Source organism: Echiichthys vipera, assembly GCF_963691815.1.
Source record: "Echiichthys vipera genome assembly, chromosome: 13".
Taxonomy (NCBI): Eukaryota; Metazoa; Chordata; class Actinopteri; order Perciformes; family Trachinidae; genus Echiichthys; species Echiichthys vipera.
Genome location: NC_139838.1, coordinates 5,018,467 through 5,038,552, shown reverse-complemented (window position 1 = coordinate 5,038,552; position 20,086 = coordinate 5,018,467). Strand labels below are relative to the sequence as shown.

The following is a 20,086-nucleotide window of genomic DNA, read 5'->3' as shown; positions in this document are numbered from 1 at the left end:
AGCACTTCCGGTGCGTGGACTTTGTCTGCGTGATGGTCACATCTCACAGATTTCACAGGCTTTCCAGTTGCTCATCGTAACGGTCGATATCTTGCTGTCTCTCGTTCCTGTGATCAGCTGCTTTTAAATTTCCTGGCTGTGGGTCGCACAACAGTTCACGTCAGGCGTGAGTCTTCGGTGGAGTGGGGGGCAGACGGTTTGAAGTTAGTGAGCAGCTTAAGACCCTTCCAGATAGACGCAAAGACGTTTGCTGAGAACACTGTCAGGAGTCTCTTTGAATATGGGGTCTAGCATCTCTCAGGGCCTTGCAAAACCTGTATTTAGACTCTTTAAACCGGTCTTAGTCCCCACTCCTGAACGCTTCCTTCTTTTCCAACCCTAGCTGTCTGAGTTCTGCTGTAAACCAGGGTTTGTTGTTGTTGTAGATTACCCTGGTGTGTGAGAGTACACAGCTGTTCTCACAGAAGCTGATAAAGTACTCACAGCGTCTGTGTACTCATCCACCTGTTTGTGGCAGTTTAGAAAACATTCAGCACAGTCCAAGCATGCTTTAAGGTCCTGCACAGCCTCACTGGTCCACTTCTTAGATGTCCTCCCAACAGGTTTAGACAGAAAGGCTGAGTCCTTACCGCAGTGTCCCAGGGTTTGACCCCCTTTGGCCCTTTGCTGCATATCAACTAGGGCGGCCCCCTTATTGAGAATGAGCAGTTTAGGAAGGGTCTGAGCCCGTCCGCCATGTCGGAATCCCACACTATTGGTTTCCAAGGCAACACTGCGACATAGAGCGCTAAAGTACGGAACTTGAATCACAACTAGAGACGGAATCACTGCGTTTAAACCGAGATACGACGAGACCATTGTGAAGAGATGGAGAAGAATAAAGAACAAAAGAAAAGGGTCCTTACAGGGACAAACTTACAACCAGCACCGAGCAGAGCTATTTAGAATAAGGCAAAAGAAAAGGGTCCTTACAGGGAAAAACTTACAACCAGCACCGAGCAGAGCTATTTAGAATAAGGCAAAAGAAAAGGGTCCTTACAGGGACAAACTTACAACCAGGGCCGGGCAGAGATATTTAGAATAAGACAAAAGAAAAGGGTCCTTACAGGGACAAACTTACAACCAGCACCGAGCAGAGATATTTAGATTAAGGCAAAAGAAAAGGGTCCTTACAGGGACAAACTTACAACGAGGGCCAAGCAGAGATATTTAGAATAAGACAAAAGAAAAGGGTCCTTACAGGGAAAAACTTACAACGAGGGCCAAGCAGAGATATTTAGAATAAGGCAAAAGAAAAGGGTCTTTACAGGGACAAACTTACAACCAGCACCGAGCAGAGATATTTACAAAAAGGCAAAAGAAAAGGGTCCTTACAGGGAAAAACTTACAACCAGGGCCGAGCAGAGGTATTTAGAATAAGGCAAAAGAAAAGGGTCCTTACAGGGACAAACTTACAACCAGCACCGAGCAGAGATATTTAGCAAAGCTGCCAGATAGACGGCATTGACCCATATGAGCTGGCTGACAAGTTTTGCAGTGTGTAATGCTGTGTGGACTTCAAAGTGAACAAATCAGTTCTGGTTAGGCTAGGGCCATGAACAGTGTGAGCAGGTTTTTTCTGTAAATAATTTTGGGAAAAAACTCAGCGAACGCAGCAGCCCGTATCGTCCGATACCAATACACCTATACGTATCGGTCCATCACTACCGGTCCCGTTTTACCGTAATTTATTCATTGAATCAAAATCAGAAATACTTTAATAATCCCAGGGGGAATGATTAAAAGAGGGGGTAATTATTATTATTACTACATTATTAATATATATATATAAATTATTAATATATATATAAATATATCTATATATATATATATATATATAAATTATTAATATATATATTAATATGATATTATTATTATTTGAGAGGGGATTTTTCATTAGTAGCAGCTTATAAAACTAATAATAGATACTCAATAGGGTTGTTGCGATTGTTAATGGACTGCTGACAGTGTAATTAACATGCTCTTGCTCAGTGTATGATGCATACTTGTAAATAAACATATAGCCCTGACGACCACTGGTCGACCAGCATCTTAAGCTGTATGTCGTAAAGGCAATGTATTAGTTTTTCACAAATGATAAAAACTGATAAAAAATATTGGTCCTAGACAGTATTTAGTTTGTATGTTGCAGTTCTTTTACAGATAATGATCATTTCCTTGTATAGTTAGAAACTGGCATTAATCAACACTGTCTGTCTTTCTTTGATCCACCCATGGTCCACAGCTGTGACATGTGTGGTATATGGGCTGTGTTCGGCAGTGATGAGTGCCTGTCAGTCCAGTGCACCAGTGCCATGAAGATCGCTCACAGAGGACCTGACGCCTTCCGCTTTGAGAATGTCAATGGCTTCACCAACTGCTGTTTTGGCTTCCACCGGTTGGCTATTGTGGACCAGCTCTATGGTATGCAACCCCTCCGCATCAAGAAGTTTCCTTTCTTGTGGCTCTGCTACAACGGAGAGATTTACAACCATCACACGGTAAGAGCTGCGTCTCTGTGCCAGTGGTGCTTTGAGAAGCTCCACATGCACGATTTTGTTGTGTTTTGTAATTGTCAAACAACAACACCATGGTCATGTAGGGCATGCTCATGGGGGTATTGTTGGGTCTCCGTAATTCACAGCATGTGGTCTTAGACCTACTGAAAGGTGTCCGGAGATAACTTGACTTGTAATAACTTGAATCAGTATAGCTTGACCAAAATTGAATTTTTCTGAGAGGCTGACGCTGATATTGTAATTTCAGAGTATCAAACTGCCAAGGATATCTTAACTGTACAGATCAGGACATTTTATCAAATAAACTGGTCACTCCTTTCTGATGAACACACCATGTAACAGCTGGGAGGAGGCCTCGGGGAAGACCCAGGACCAGGTGGAGGTTTTACACTGTTCATCTTTCCGGTTTTACACTTGCAGGTGCATTGCTGTGTACCTAAGGATGTCTATCAAATCATTTGGCGCAATGTGGACATGTCCAATATGTTAATTAACCTGTTAATAAACGAGCAAACAGCTGTGCAGCAGCGGAGGCGGGGGTTCAGGGCTCTGCAGAGCTGAGTCGAGAAACTGAACTCTTCTTCAGAAGTGAAGTGACAGAAAGAACGATAAAATCAGCTTTGGCAATCTGCACTGACACTAAAGAGAGATTCAAGTAATGGTCAATAATGTGAATTTTGTTTGATCCAGTGATTTGCAAGTGATAGAGGTATGTACGTTTATGTGAAGAAACCAAGAATCCTATAACAACCCTGTATGTGGTATTTCTCTCTTTTTCTTTCAGCTGAGGAAGCAGTTTGATTTTGATCACCAGACTAAAGTGGACGGTGAGATTCTGCTCCATCTGTATGACCGCTTTGGCATCCAGAAGATGGCGTCCCTCCTGGATGGTGTCTTTGCTTTTATTCTGCTGGATACTGGCAACAGGAAAGTGTTTCTGGGAAGAGACACGTATGGTGTCCGGCCTTTGTTCAAGCTCCTTGCAGACGATGGATTCCTGGCTGTCTGCTCAGAAGCCAAAGGTAATCGGGCAGTTTATTACCCTTCCTTGAATCTGGGTCTTTTATACACTTGTGATGAAGGTTTTACAGCTTTTTAGCATTGCTTGACTTTTGTTATTCTAATCACAGGACTTACAGACATTTCCCATTCAATGTCTACCCCTGCCAACATCGTTCCCTTTCTCCCTGGGCACTTTGAGGTCTTCGACCTGAAGCAGAATGGCAAAGTTGAGTCCATCCAAACGGAGCAGTTTCACTGCTGCACAAAAGAGCCCGCTCATGCCGTCTACGACACCGTGGAGACACTGCCCACAAGTAAACTGTGCTTTGTTAGCTTGTGTTTAGTCATTTGGAAAGCATATTGTTTGAGCCTTTTTGAACGCATTTTTAAAAAATGATGTGTCTCCACAGGTTTTGATGAGGAAACGGTGAGAAGCAACATCAGAACCCTGTTTGAGAATTCTGTTAGGAAACGTCTCATGTCTCACAGGAGAATTGGCTGTCTTCTGTCAGGTAACTTAAAGTTCTGCCATCTTTTCACTTAAACAGCTCCTGTGGCTACTGGATAAGTGCATAAATTATACTTCATTTGAACAAAAGTCTTCATAAAATTGGTGACAACAAAGGGGCACAAATAGAGTAAAGGAATCAAGACACACCGTGGGCCTTTCACTACATGTCACGGTCCTCTTGTTGCTCCACAAAGAAGAGGTGGTTGATTTACCGTCAGTCACAACTCATTGTCAGTAGTGGTTATAGGCCGTTGCAGATTAGGGGGCCAGGCTGGGGCCCCTCGTGCGATTTTATATATTAACCCTTAGTGACCCACATAGAGGCTTTTTTGTATTTTTTAAGGGGGGGCAGGGGATGCTTAGGGGGAGACAGCAGGTCAACAGTAGCTATCACACGAAAGAGGCGTACATCATCTGAAAGAACCTGAGATTCATTGGACAGGCAGCTCAACATTGTTTGTCAAGTTCTTCCAGTCAGGAATCTGTCATGGAGATTGGGCTTTGGTTAGAAGCTTATTTAAATGTTGAATGTTTAATGTGTAAGGGCTTAGAATATGATGGTGGAAGTTTATGAGTCCCATTCTCAGCTCTATTATGTCTCATAAGTTGTTTCAGCACTTTTTGGGTTGATACAATTTGTTACCAAGATTTAGTGCTGAATGTAACCATTATTTACCAATTGAGAATTGATAAAAAAAATGATCAACAATCCCTTCCCTTCCCTTGTGATTTGGGATGATAAAAACTTTTGTCCTTTGGAGATTTCTGCAAAATTTGCAATTTTCAGTTACTGGATGGCGAGCACTTGAGTTGTGAAACTGCTCAGAAACCTCCTTATTGTCATCTACCTATGGAAGCCATCCATCCTCTGAATGCTCTTGGTCTTTAGTTTGTGGTTGTAAAGTTTCATGAGGCTGTGATTTTCCTAGAGGTCACAACAGATACTTTTAGACAGTGAAGTCAAGTTTCAAACACTACCATGAAATGGCTCCATAGCCAGACCAAACATGGGTCAGACCCAGTTCATGCGACTCAACACTGTTTATAGATCCTAGTATGCAGAAATATTCAAACACTCCACTTTAGAATAGGACAAAATAACACATTGGTACATTTGAAAAACTGCATGTTTTTTATTCAGATATCTTGAGGTCAAAAATCAAGGGACACCTTTGAAAATGGCCCAGACAGTTTTCCCCTTTAAAAAATAATATGCAAAATCTAGAGCGTTATTTCGCTTCCTTCCTGACAAGCTAGTGTTGTGGAAATGGATTTCTTCAATAAAGATCAACAAGCAGGATCAGCTTTTTCTCTGTGGTTTATTTTGACAAAGTATTTTCCTCTGCAGACAAAAATACGTTCAACCTGCTCTAGCTCTAACGCCCGCCTCAGCCTTTTAAAGACAGTAATGTCATCACAATCAAAAATATTTGTAAAAAACAAATACCATGCAGAAGAAAAGACTGTGTGTAGTGTTTGAATCTTCGGCTTCCCAACCAATTAAATCTCCAACACCCATTTTTTTAAACCTTCCATGCTGGGCTCCTCTTCCTTCCTCCTCTTCTCTTACCCTTTTGCCACCAACTGAATTTTCGACACACAATCACTGACAAATGACCTTTATCACACAGGAATCAGGGAGGTTTCACTCTTCCTTCCAGGTTAGTTTACAACTGGCCCTTTTGTATTTAGTCTCAGAGAAACTTTTTTCTTAATTTCCTGGTGGATATAAGAGACGCATCTATTCATAAAAGCAGAAATATGATAACAAAAATCTCCCACACACACCCTGTTGTACAAAGACTATCGTCCCTTCAGGAAAATCTTTCTTCCTCTTTTTATATTTGCTGAACATGTCTGCTTCATATTTTATTATGCTTAAAATCAACACAGGTTATGCAAGTGATATGTACTGTTATTAAAATAAGCATATACTGTATGTTATGCATAAAATGTATTACAACATACATTTTGGATAATAAATACACTACCAATACAAATGGTTAAATATTAACCATAGCTGATGTATACAAAAATAGCACATAAATAACATATAAACGACAGTTACTGCACATGCAGCAAGCTAGCTAAGGGCTGTAGCTGGAAAGCTAACTGGTACTGGCTAGCTGGTAAAATGCAAGTGCAAGTCAGCCAAAATAGCCCACTAGCTAGCTGGCTAGTATTGTGTGGAGAGCTGCAGCCTGGCTACTGTGAACAGAGCTTCAATGGAATCAAACAGGGCACCTCTGCACGTTCAATATATGTCCACTAAAAGTATTTGTTGTTGCCATCACCGGCTCAGATTGTTATCAGAAGTTTCTACATTGTGGAAAGATGGAGAAGAAGTTTCCGTTCTCCTGCCATGCTTTAGTGTGTAGTTACTGATGCAGGTCAACACAGTAACTGTAGCTAATAGCATTAGCCTACCTCCACTCCATTTTGGACTTCACTTATCTCCGTTCCCTCAAAGGCCCACTGTTGAGATGGTTTTGGCCAATGGTAAAAAAATTTGTTCACGAACATTGAACTCGTTTAGAAAGTTTGTCCAGATTTAACTGTGCTGAGTCCACTGATCGTAGCATTTCTACTGGAGCAGATGTATTTAGTCCAAAATGTCTTTGTTAAAATGCTAGTGTTCCGTCCGACTGACGGGCTTGTGCTGTCGTCAAACACAAACAGCCACCATATGATATATATTGGTAAGATTATATAGAGGCTAATACAGGGAGGTTCTGTTCCGTATTTTCAATGCTAGTGCAGTGCTGTTTGCATGTGTGTTTATTTTGGAACAGGCTGAATGCTTAACTCATGGTGTTGCTGCTTGCACCGTTGTCAGGGGGTGTACCCACCCAGGGCACGTGGCCGTTCTGAATGCGTGCATGTTTGCCCCGTTGCTTGGCAACCCGGAAGTGCTGCCTGCAGCATTCTCAACAGGGATCGACGAATATGTTGAATTGAATGGAAAACTCCCTTTTGTCCCCTGCAATACAGCTGCTGTTTAGGAGTGTACCACACATTTCCATCATGCAGCCCAGTTACATCATCAGTAATTGTTTGCATCAGCCAGATGAAATATATGCTATATGTCTTGGATCATAACACAAAGATGGATGGAGTTTTGAGTTGATGATCTTCAGTCATGTTGTCCATCCTTCAGGTGGTCTGGACTCAAGTTTGGTTGCTGCTTCACTGGTGAAGCTGGCCAAGGAGGACAAGCTGCAGTATCCCATCCAGACCTTTTCAATCGGGTCAGAGGACAGTCCAGACGTCGCAGCTGCTCGCAAGGTCAGTTAATTTGATGGAAGTCTTTCTCATGCCTTTTTCCCTGACTATCAAAGGTTTACAGAATGGACCATAATGACCGTTAACTTCAGTCTATAATTTGAATGAGCTGCGGCTGTTTTTTGTATAACAAACCAACATGGAGATTGGTGTGTTTTTAGTCGGTTTGTGGTTTGTGTTCGTCAGGTTGCAGCTCACATTGGCAGCGAACACCATGAGGTGAACTTCACTGCAGAGGAAGGCATCCGAGCTGTAGAGGAGGTCATCTTTCACCTGGAGACCTATGACATCACCACCATACGTGCCTCTGTTGGTAAGTGGGAAAAAACTGTACAAAAATCAGTTGGATCAAAAGATGTAGGTTGTATCATGGCTTTGAAAATGTCTTCCTCAGTTAGACCAATAAACTGAAAGTTTCTGGAATTTGTTCTTTTTTTTTGAAGTGCAAAAATGGAAACTAAGGAGTCATCAACAGACTGTGTTGGCTTGTACTGATGGGCAATGATTTATTTTTTACATAACAATTGAAATCAGTGCTTTATTTTACAGGTCCGTTATTCACAAATAATTTGACTAATAAACATTTCCTACAAGTTTCATGGTGAGAACTATGTGACTTGGAGCTAATGAGAGGGGAAATAGAGACAGTGATCAATTGGTACCTTTCTAGCTCATTAATCCTGGCATGACCTGGAGAGTTTCTATATCGGTCCACAGCTGTTACAGCAGGTCTGTTTGGTCTACTGGTGGCTGGATCCACTGGAGGCCGGAACTTGTTTATTCAAAATCTATCATGCCTGGCTCAGTTAACATTGTTACCTGACAAACTTGTAAACAGTGTACACACCAGACTAACACCTACTTACTGAAGACACCTCAGCTCACCTGATCACATCCTGTGACTGCGTCGTATGGATACTTAAAGTGATATTCCGGCGTAAAATCCATCCCCAAGGTCTTTTTCGCAAATACACTCATCAAATAAGCCATCGAGACATTTCTTCCGTGTAACAACTATTAACGGAGAAATCTCGGAGAGTCGCTAACAGTTGCTAACAAACAATGCAACTAAAATGCTAATTATCTCAGGGCAGTACGGTGAAGGCATCAAAATGTTTTTTTTAACCACTAATACTGCTCAAAATAACAGCAAACCTCTGCAGCAGCATGAGAAGAGTCCCTACACACTAAACTAAGCACCAATGGGCTCCTTCCTTTGGGATTGACTTTGGTAATCCACTAGAATGGACTTTACTATGAGAGGAGCTGGTACAGGGGTCAGTTGGTAAGTCTTTAAAAACACGCTTTTAATAAACCCTGGGTTCACTAACTACAGTGTTGGTGTTTCGTTTTATGTGTAAAACTGATTCAGCTCGCCCAATAATACATTTCAGTAGTCAGGGGTTCACAGCTTCGCCATTTTCACGTCTCTAAAAGGTCGCCTCACAACATTTCTGCTGATTTATGTGCTCACTGATGTGACAAAAATGTGCCAGCTGCATCACTGCATTCCTTTTCCCCTTGACCTGCTCGTTTGAATCCCAGTGGGATCCTGTGAGAACGGTGAAAGAGGTCAATGGAGGCAATAGATGGAAGATTTACTGTGGCTCTACCCACCACTACATAATCATATTAATGAGACAAATGTAGAATTCACCATTCAACAGTATACTGTGTGAAATGATGACTTGACCTGATTTGGTATAACGTTTGTATCTTTAGTGTGATTGTCAGATAATTCTCAGCAGGAACGTAACTGTGTGTGAACTTTGGGAGAGGGTTGTTAAAGTCAGGGTTGTACGATATCAAACACCTGACAGCCGTAAACAACATAACTTTGGGTCGCAAACTAAGGGCGCATTTACACTTGGCCCAGACGACCCATGCCCTGTGCTTGAACGTGATTCTCCCCCCTACCTCCTCCCCTACAGTAAACACTCCAGCTCCACATCAGACCACCACGAACCGTCCGTGGCATCTTTTTAAATGTCCATCGTGGGCAACAGTCGTGTATAAATAGACATCAGGGCTGCTGACAATGCTCACACTCGTGCTAGTGCTCATTCTCGTCCACGTGTGCATGCTCGTTCTCGTACATGTGTATCCGTGCTTTACGAAAGCCCACCTCTCTCAACCGGGCCAAGGCTGGGAAGCGTGCCGTGGCTGGGAAGCGTGCCGTGCCTGGGCGCGGAACAGTTGTACTCACACTGATCAAACAAGCTAGACTGTGGCTGTCATTCTTGCTTGGACAGTGTGAGTGGGCCCTTAAAACATCTGTTTTGGGTCGTAAAAATGAAAGCAACTGTCAACTTCTGTCCACTTTGGGGTATAAAAGGCAAAGCAATTAGAGGGTTGTCAGAGAATGTGTCTGACGCGTATTAAAGAGATCTGATCCATCACACCACTTGGACTCTATTTTTGAAATAATTTCTTTCACAATATCGTGATCTGCGATGATAAATAAATTAGATGACTACGATGAAGCTGGAAAAAGGAGCTCTGATCACAATGTACAAATGTCATAAGCTAAGCAAATAAGATAAAGTACTCAAGTAGCATGTGTTTATGTATAATGTATTAAATGTGATTCATATTTTTATTGTTGTGAATATCTTGCTCTCATTATAATATTTAAAGAAAGATGCCATATGTTTCTTAATGTGGTCATTTGTCATGTTAACATATGAAGTTGGAATCGCTCCATGCCATTACTTATTGAATAGAGAAAAAAAGAACATCTGTTGGGAATGTGCAGCCCTTTATTACCAGTGTAAGCCCAAATAGCTCGCTTCAATCAATCATCACACCTGAGAGGCCCCTTTTCAATAGTAGACATTGTTCAATGGCTTTTACATACATATACTGTATATATGGACTTTCATTATGGTGTGTTCGTATTCAGAACCCTCATTATTCTTTTATGGAAACGTATATTCTGATAAGACATTTCTGCTTGCCATCTCTTTGTAATGGAACCCTTGTTTGTGTTTCTCCCACTGCAGGGATGTACTTGATTTCAAAGTACATCAGGGAGAAGTCCGACAGCGTGGTGATCTTCTCTGGGGAGGGCGCCGATGAGCTGTCTCAGGGATACATTTACTTCCACAAGGCAAATCCTCCACAAAACACTCACTACTTCTGAATCACTTTGTTTTGTTTTTCTTTTGCATGTCAACATTTCGTTCATATTTAATAAACCATATAGGCAAGGGTTAATGCCAGAAGCGGTGTCCTATATCAGGAATTAATGGACGACGCGGAGGCCAGAACCGTCTGACACACAGCAGAGTCCGTTCATTCCTCATTATGGACACATCAAAGGGCATTAACCCCCCTTTATAAAACAAGAGAAAAGAATAGTTGGCACACTGCAAGGCTCCAGATGTCAAATCTATTTGTTGCACCATGGTGGTGACGATTGGAACAGAACACTGCTCTTCTTCAGACGGACGTGAATAATGCACAGCACCACCTTAAAGTGTCATTCTGGTGTAAAATAATCCCATGGTCTTTTTCTACACTTGCATACATCAAATAAGCCATCGAGACAGTTTTTTCTGTATTTAAACTATTAATTATTAATCCCGAGAAGTCGCTGCCAGACGTGGCTGACACTGATTAGCTCGGGGCAGTACGGTGAAGGCATTAAAACGTCTTTTTTAACCACTAATACTGCTGAAAATAACAGCAAACCTCTGCAGCAGTATGAGAAGAGTCCCTACACAGAAAACAAAGCACCAATGGGCTCCTTCCTTTGGGATTGACTTTGGTAATCCACTTGAATGGACTTTACTATGAGAGGAGCTGGTACAGGGGCCAGTAGGTAAGTCTTTAAAACACTCTTTTAATAAACTCTGGCTTCACTAACTACGTTGTTGGTGCTTTGTTTTATGTGTAAGGACTCTTATCATGCTACTGCAGAGGTCTGCTGTTATTTTGAGCAGTATTAGTGGTTAAAAAAGACGTTTTAATGCCTTCACCGTGCTGCCCCGAGCTAATCACTGTTAGCCACATCCGGCTATTATCGGCTGTTAGGGCCTCCCCAAATTATCTTCGTTAATAGTTTACACATGAGAAGAATTTTCTCAATGGCTTATTTTATGAGTGTTTAGGCGAAAAAGACCCTGGGACGGAATGACATACCATGGTCAACTGCCAAAGAACATTTTTTAAAGACCATTAATTTATACTTCAATGCATTTTGCAATCAAAAGTCTTTCCAAACAAATGACCCCCTGGCAACACCCCCAGGGGTTCACTGCTCCACTGCTCCAGTTAATAGGATGAACCTTAGATACAACCTGACAACAGGAGGTATTTCTTGTCCGCTCAGCTCACAGAACCACAGCTGCGAGCCAGAGCGCTAATGCCAACATTATGCTAGCAGCATTCAAAGTCAACAAGACAAGCTAAGTTCAACTCAGACACATGAGGGCCTGACTGTGGCACATCAACCATGATGTGAAGTGGAGTTCTGATATTTTTTGGGGAGTTCCAGAGGGAATCAATACAGCAGAGGTTCAGTAAACCACGGCATTAATTTAATGAGGAGTAGCCCCCGAAGAAACTAGGAAAAAGAACTGAAGAACTAAAGAACTAAACTCACTTAAGCCTTCAGACTTGCAGAACAGCAGATTCAATTAACAGTCTTTGCTGACCTCCGGTGGCAGAAGTTCTCACCTTGCTATAGTTGTTTTGTTTTTTTACTGCAATTTGCCTTTACAATTTGGCTTTTACTTTTTAAATGATGTATAATATTGACTAGAGCTTTGCCCGTAGAAAGTAAGCATTCCTATGGAAAAGTGGCCCAATGAGCCTACACATGCCTAAATGTAGCCTGACACACAGGTGTACATGTAGGCAGTCTCACAAAGTCACTTACAGATACTCTACCACACACTGTGACACACATGGACACACGCACTGACACACACAGACACACAAACGATGTAAGAAAAGCCACATTGACCGAACATGGTCAGACATATAGACACACAGAAAAACATAGGAATACACACATTAACACTACATGCAGCACATAAACATACACACTTGAACACAGTAGTTGATGTTGGTGTGAATCATGATCATTTAGGTTTGTTGTAAAAGTGTAGATGGATACAAAATTATTGTGTTTTCATGGAGTTAGACTCTTAGCAAGGACACTGTAGGGAGTTAAACCCGTTCTACTATTGTGAAAGTACCACTACTACTGCACATATCAGTGTTGACATGGGAGCAAGAAGATAGAAGCCTATTCATGCTGAATAAGGTGCTAACAGCCGTAAGAGCTCTGCAGGGTTTGGTGAATTCAAAATGAGTGAGTCAGAGGAGGCTGGGAGAAAATAAGTGACAGTGTGTGCGTGTGCGTGTGCGGCTGCTTTGGGCAGACGGCAGCCTCAGTGAAGTGATGTTCGCTGCCTCTGCCGGTTCACAGGACATGTACCTGTTCTTTCAGGGGCACATTTTTCAGCTTGTTCCACGCATTCTATGATTAAGTGTGAACAGAGAGCGTCAATGCGACGGATATTCTAGATAGATCCTATCCTACAGAATACTGTGTTCTGCTGCTCATCTGAAACTTTAAATCCAAACCGTCTCCAAATGATCGAGCCATTCTGTTTTCATTTTTCTAACCAAGTCCTCCTCGTCCTTGTAAATGTTTTCATGTGCACAGTTAAGTCACTGCAGCAAATATCATAGGACATTTAACAGCAAAACTAAAAACTGTAATTATAAACTTAACCGAGAAAACGGAACTAAACTTCTGAATAATCAGTAAAGTTACTGTTCCTTGTGTGTAAATGTGCCAGAGCAGCAGTAGTGGAGCAGCATCTCTGCTCTCTGCCATGTCTGCTGCTATGCTGTATTTTCCTCATTGATAATGTATGATTTCATCTATACGCTATTAATCTGACTCACAGGTCTGAAACTAGCCATGACAGTTGCCCTGTTTTGTGCCGCTTTTAGCACTTTGTGCCGGGTGGAGATAGAGCTCTACTACATTTGCAGTGCAAATACCCAGATATTAAGCTTAGGGTTCCCCCAATGTATTACAAGCCTGGGGACACCCCCACTGGGGGTTGGTGAGTTTTTTATTTTCTAATGTACACTGAACAAAAACTATAAACGTCATACTCTGGCTGTGAGGTTGGCATTAAAGTAAAATTCCTGGGTAAAATCATCCCAGGGTCGTTTTCGGCCAATTCAGTCATCAAATAATCCATTGAGACGATTTTTTTCGTGTATGAACGATTAACAGAGAAATCCCGGAGAGTCACTACAACACTGGCAGTGGCCGGCTGTTTGCTAACACTGATTAGCTCGGGGCAGTACGGTGAAGTACGGTGAAGCCACAAATACTGCTGAAAATAACAGCAAACCTCTGCAGTAGCATGAGAAGAGTCCCTACACATAAAACAAAGCACCAACAACGTAGTTAGTGAAGCCAGAGTTTATTAAAAGAGTGTTTTAAAGACTTACCTACTGGCCCCTGTACCAGCTCCTCTCATAATAAAGTCCATTCAAGTGGATTACCAAAGTCAATCCCAAAGGAAGGAGCCCATTGGTGCTTTGTTTTCTGTGTAGGGACTCTTCTCATGCTACTGCAGAGGTTTGCTGTTATTTTGAGCAGTATTAGTGGTTAAAAAAGACGTTTTAATGCCTTCACCGTAATGCCCAGAGCTAATCAGTGTTAGCCACCTCCAGCTGTTGATACCCTACCGGATATCTCCGTTACTAGTTCATACACAAACAAAATTGACTCGATGGCTTATTTGATGAATCAATTTGCCAAAAAAGACCATGGGATGAATTTACACCGGAATTACGCTTTAAATTTCCTCCTAAGCGCTAATAAAAAGATGGTATCAAATTTTAACATTGAGAACTCTGGGGGTACCCAATCAAAGTGAGATGAATGTAAAGGCTTGCGTGTGAAAGGGCCTCTGCTGCAGGTGAAGTTGCTGACAGAGTCGTGTTCCACCTCCAGGCTCCAACTCCCAGAGCAGCTTCAGAGGACAGCGTCCGACTGCTGAAGGAACTCTTCCTGTTTGACGTCCTCCGTGCTGATCGCACCACTGCTGCACACGGGTACATGCATCCGTTCACTTCATTAACCACCACTGCCAGCATCAAGGAATTGAAGCTGGGAGCACTCCATGAAACATAAACCTGCAGATCAGAGTCAGATCGTTTATTGAGAAGGTTTTCACTTCGAGGACTTTGCCCCTGTGTTTGGTGCATATAATAAACATATCAAGAGGGAAAAAATGAGTATTGCAACAGTCAAGAACGTAAATATAGAATAGAAATGTTGCAACATAAATATGTAAAAGAGAGAGGCAGTCTGTTACAAGATGATAACCGACGACAAAGAATAGATATTTGAAGTGAACTTATTTCAATCAGAAGGAGCCCGAAATGAAGCCGGAACCGACAATTATTCAGCATTTTTGCCCGACAGCTTAAATGATTAATTATTAAAACACTTGCCTGTTCATTTTCTAATTGATCTATAAATTATTTCGGCTCTATTAAATTTTTGGAGACTCTCTGGCTTTGAACGCTGGCCGTGACTTCAAACATTTAATTCAGTTTTTGGTCGGTCCAGTGAAAACATCATCAGTCCCGCTCTCCTCCCTGTTCTCAAAAACAGTCAGTCATTAGAGCACTTGTTTTTTTGTACTTTTATTTCGCAAGTCACTTAATTAATTGGGCAGAGAAAACAGTGACATAATGGACTGACATCAGAAATTGCAGTAATTAATATCAGGCAACAGCTGTTCAGTGTTCATTTTCAGGAAACGTCTGAAAGGTTTTAAGATCTCATCTGTAATTTAACCACGGAAAGGTAAATCCTTCAGGAGAGGAGAAAGACAAAGTGTTCAACTCAAGTGAAGAATGCATTAGAATTAAGAGCAAACGTGGAGTAATGAAACCTTAATAATGGGCCCAAATACCTGCAGTAATGAAAGCCATCAAAGCCAGTAAGGTAATAATGGTCTTGGTATGACGGACTACATAAAAAATGAAAGCACCCCGGTGATGAACAGTAATAATTGATAGTAATGGAGCTATTAACCATTTTATACGGCACCACTAGTTCAGCGTTGTCCCTTACAATCACTCTGCCTCATCATTTTCTCATCTAATGTTCCTTTTTATCTGTCAGCCTGGAGCTCAGAGTGCCTTTCCTGGACCACAGGTTCACAGCATACTACCTTTCCCTACCCGAGGAGATGAGGATCCCAAAGGTCAGTCCTTCTGCACAGCTGATGTGCTGTCTGAGCACACAAACTAGTGTTTTATTTCACCCTCCCAAACATGAAGCCCTCTCCGGGGGTTCCAGCATCGCTTTGTAGTAACAGTGTCGTCCTGTCTAAGCAGCATGGAGTGGAGAAGCATCTTCTGAGAGAGTCCTTCAAAGATCTCAACTTGATCCCAGATGAGATCCTGTGGAGGCGCAAAGAGGCCTTCAGCGACGGGATGATGTCTGTGAAGAAGTCCTGGTACGTCCACCTGCAGGAGCACCTGGAGTCTATGGTACGTGTCACTGAAGACCTCGTGAAACTGATCTTTTCTTCAGCTGTGTTCTGTTTAAAGCTGAAGTTGGTAACTTTCTGTAAAAAATAAGTTGTTTTTGTTCCTATTCTCCTGAAAGGATCACTGTCTCCTCACAGCACAATGAGACAGATGACCTGTGAGAAAGTCATGTACCTCTACCTCTCTGTCTGCTCCTAATGTCATCTGCTAGATCCACCGCACCGTACCAACAACCAGTCAGATCAGAGGAGTCTCTGACACAGTGTCAGTAACTGCTCATCAACTCTAAACAAACAAACTAGGCAGCGCTCATCAAATATGAATCAAGATTCTGTTTCTGTACTGGATATTTCTCACATAAAGTGTTTTCAGAAACATATTTTAGTTACAGTTTAGCTGTAAGATGAGAAAGTTTGTCAGGTTGGAGGGCGAAGCTCGTTTTGTCTTAGTCACAAACTTTCTAAAATCTATATTAGCATATACTTATACTCAATGCTATACTATATGCAATATTTTGCATATCTGTTTATGCATAGTGTGTGTAGCATGGAGGGGCTCCAACTACATGTCATTGTAGTATCATTGTATTGTATAATGACAATGATAAATCCCTAAAATCCTGTTGGTTGTACACAATACAGTGACTCTGGGTGTTGATATTGACAGTATGCAGTGTCATTTTGTGATCAACCACCAGGAGACATCACAGTCAAAGATTTCAAGGCCTCCACGTGGGGCCAACTGAATGTAACATAAAAGCCAAGTGATTTAACCAAGGAGACCGATGCATTGACTTCATTAGTTATTTTACCAGGATTCACAGTGGCAACGTGTGTAATATCAAGTCTGACTACATACACACAATCATCATGAAAACAAATCACGCCCTGAAGTCAGTATGGAATTAAGTCCACCTCCACTCTATGAACTGTGGACTGTGGTTTAGGATCAGGTTAAATTTTATCCACTCGTTTGTTGGTTAGATTTATTTCCACAAAACGCGCACATAGGTAGAGTAGGATGAGTTACACAGCATTAACAGCTACAATAAGAATAATACAGCAGTTAAATCAAGTCAGATTTTTCTGTCGGGGAAAGAAAGTATTTGACAAAAATGATCATTTCTTTTGACGATACCTTTGTAGGTGGCCCAGCCTTTTGTGTCCGGGTTCTCCGTACGTACCTGTAGCCTGTATGCACGTCCCATTCTTGTGAACACAGTACCTTCAGAACCCCCTGGGTGGATTTTCTTTAAATGTGCCGCAAATTTCCACTTGAACTCAAGAATAAACAGATTCGATTTTGTAGGTCAAAGGTCACTGATCTCACAAAACACCTTATGTTTGTCCATAACTCAGTAACTCCTGCACTAATTCTGACAATTCACACAAATGAATAACAAGATAAAATAATGAAGTGAATCCAAAAGGTCAAGTTGACTGGGAAATCATTATGTTTCATAACTCAGGAACGGAGGAGACATTTGGTCACATACTGAACTGGTGACACTGATGCTGAAACTGTGATGGTTGTAGAGATCATCCACATTTGATCAAATAATACACTTGCACCTGCAGGAGCACCTGGAGTCTATGGTCCTTAATACTTAATATTTAAACACTTAATACTTTTCATTGAATTGTCCTCCTCAGATATTCTCTGTAAACTGTAACTTGACTGTTTGTTCAAACTGGAATCCAACTGCAAGGCGCTAATTCTAGTTTTAGTTTTATATAAAGGGTTCCTCCACATTTTCCATTTCCAAATTCCAGACTTCTCCAGACTCAAATTTTCAGACTTCTCTGAGGTTTTTCAGTCAATATTAAACATCTGAATACCAATTGTTAGATAAATGTTTTTAAAATCCAACTTTTAACACCTATGTTCAATTCTCACTCTGTATGCCATTATGTTGCCAAGTAATTACAAGACATTTTTACCTTCGTATTGTAGCTCTTATAAGTGAATGACCTCCAAATCGAGACATGTTCATCGTACAGCGATTTATTCAGGCTAAATGCTGAAAGAGTGAAATGATTAACTTAATAACTCCTCAGGCCTACTCAGTGTGTCCTTCTGTTGGGCAAAAGACGCTGAGAGGCTTGTGCCTGATGCTTTGACAAGACAGCAGTGCTTTAACCCTGGCAAATGGCTTCAAATTGCTGCCAGCTTGATTAGCTTCATATCATCTACAGGTCGGCTGTGTTGCTTTAGTAAAGTTGTTTTGATTTGTATATATTCATATATTTTATTTTAGAAAGTGAGATAATAGTCTGGAAACAACACAAAACATCAATATTTTTCCATACTCTTTTTGTCATGAATAACACAGTGAACCGGACCCAAATATAGGCAAGGACACAGTGAACGGTTTAAACGAATGTTTAATAACACAGAAAACAAGGGAATCCAAAAACAGGGGAAACAAACAAACAAGACGTGACAAGACAGTCGAGGGTAGGCAGGAACGGGACCTCAGGAAACTATAACGAAAGGAAACAAAGAAACAATCGTTAACAAACAAACTAATAAACGCGAAGATTCAAACAGACAAAGTACGGGAGCCAACCGGCAACAAGTTACCACGTAAATGAGGACAACGGTCTGACCCCGAATGTGTCCCACATCCAGCCTTTTAAGCAGCAGAGCAGGTCATCAGTGGAACTGGATACAGCTACCAGCTCCAGACAGACACACACCGAGAGGGGAGACACATGCAGGGAACAACAGACAGAGGGAGACAAACACAAGCACAAAAGGAAAGGGAGAGGCTAGCAGAACAGGGATCCTCACACTTTTCCCTTTTTCCAAACTTATCCACACTTGGAATTACTCACATTAAATTCCAAACTTTTCCATACTGCGTAGGAACCCTGTATATAATGACAACAACCAGTCATTCCAGAGGGTAATCCAGATGCATATTAGATTTCAAAAACAAATACATCCTATTTACTTGTTGATTTAGCCTTGAACAAAGGCTGCAAATGAAGCCTCATGTGACCCACAGCTCGTGTTCTCAGCTGCTGTCTGTCTTCTCAGGTGAACGACGACCAGATGGAGAAGGCTCACAAGACGTTCCCTCACAACCCTCCACGCTCCAAAGAGGCCTACTACTTCAGACAGGTGTTTGAGAAGCTCTACCCAGGCCGGGCTGACTGGCTCTCCCATTACTGGATGCCACGCTGGACGGACGCCACCGACCCGTCAGCCCGGACCCTGGCTATCTACAAAGCTGATAAAGACCAGTGATGTGTGTCTGTCCCTCAGCAACACATCAGCCTTCTTAGAACAATCTACATGTGTCATACTCGGCTTTACTTTATTAAACTCCGGTTCTGTTTCATTTAGAACTAGTTACAGCGTGCTTGTCTTACCCGACACCGTGATGGAGTGTGTCAGAGCTGCTGCTCACGGCGCTCCAGTCACTCATAAACCAATGGGAGATTTTTTCATCTCTTTCCACAGCCAGGGTTAGGGAGGGAACAGGATAACACAATTAAAATACATATAATATGAGTTACTGTCTTTACTGTCTGTTGCCTTGTCAGCTGGATCAGTGGTTCTTAAACTTTGTACATGACATTCCCATCTCATCTCATCTTCAGCCTCTTATCCGGGGTCGGGCCTCGGGGGCAGCAGCTTTAGCAGGGGACCCCAAACTTCGACATTAACCAGCTCTAACTGGGGGATCCTGAGGCGTTCCCAGGCCAGTGTGGAGCTATAATCTCTCCACCTGGTCCTGGGTCTTCCCCAAGGTTATTTATTGTTGACTGTCTTCAGCCACAGCCCCTATGAAAGGGTAGCATCAGAACTGACATGTCAGTGTTTTCAACCAATCATTTGACCTCTGCTCACTCTTACCTTCACAGTTTAGCTCGTAATCCGGCTCTAATTACATGACCGAACCATTTGATCAAATATACCAAGAGGTGTCACTCATTTCCTACCTTCCAGTTACCTAAAGCGTTCTTCAAATGTGCTTGAGACGCCCTAAGTAACCTTTCACAGCTAGGGCTGCAAAGGAGCGCTACATGTCTGGGAAATGCTGGAAACTTCACAGAAACAAAAATATGACAGGAAATGCTAAACTTATTTTAAATTACATTTCACAGATCTTAGAAGTTTAAGTATTTTCTTAGTATTGTATTAATGTAGTAATTAATGCTTCCTTTTTTATTTTGGAGAT

At 41.8% G+C, this 20,086-nt stretch overlaps 1 protein-coding gene across 1 annotated transcript; it reads left to right on the top strand.

The window, feature by feature from the left end:
- Positions 1-2,273: 2,273 nt before the first annotated feature.
- On the top strand, positions 2,274-19,848 carry asns (asparagine synthetase; the record flags this gene model as incomplete). The annotated part of the gene is made up of 11 exons (XM_083925831.1): positions 2,274-2,540; positions 3,343-3,580; positions 3,689-3,874; positions 3,971-4,072; positions 7,229-7,356; positions 7,540-7,666; positions 10,356-10,462; positions 14,345-14,445; positions 15,527-15,608; positions 15,742-15,897; positions 18,940-19,848. The coding sequence occupies 11 exons, from the start codon at positions 2,274-2,276 to the stop codon at positions 19,147-19,149; spliced, it is 1,704 nt and encodes a 567-aa protein (XP_083781957.1). The 3' UTR covers positions 19,150-19,848.
- Positions 19,849-20,086: the final 238 nt, after the last annotated feature.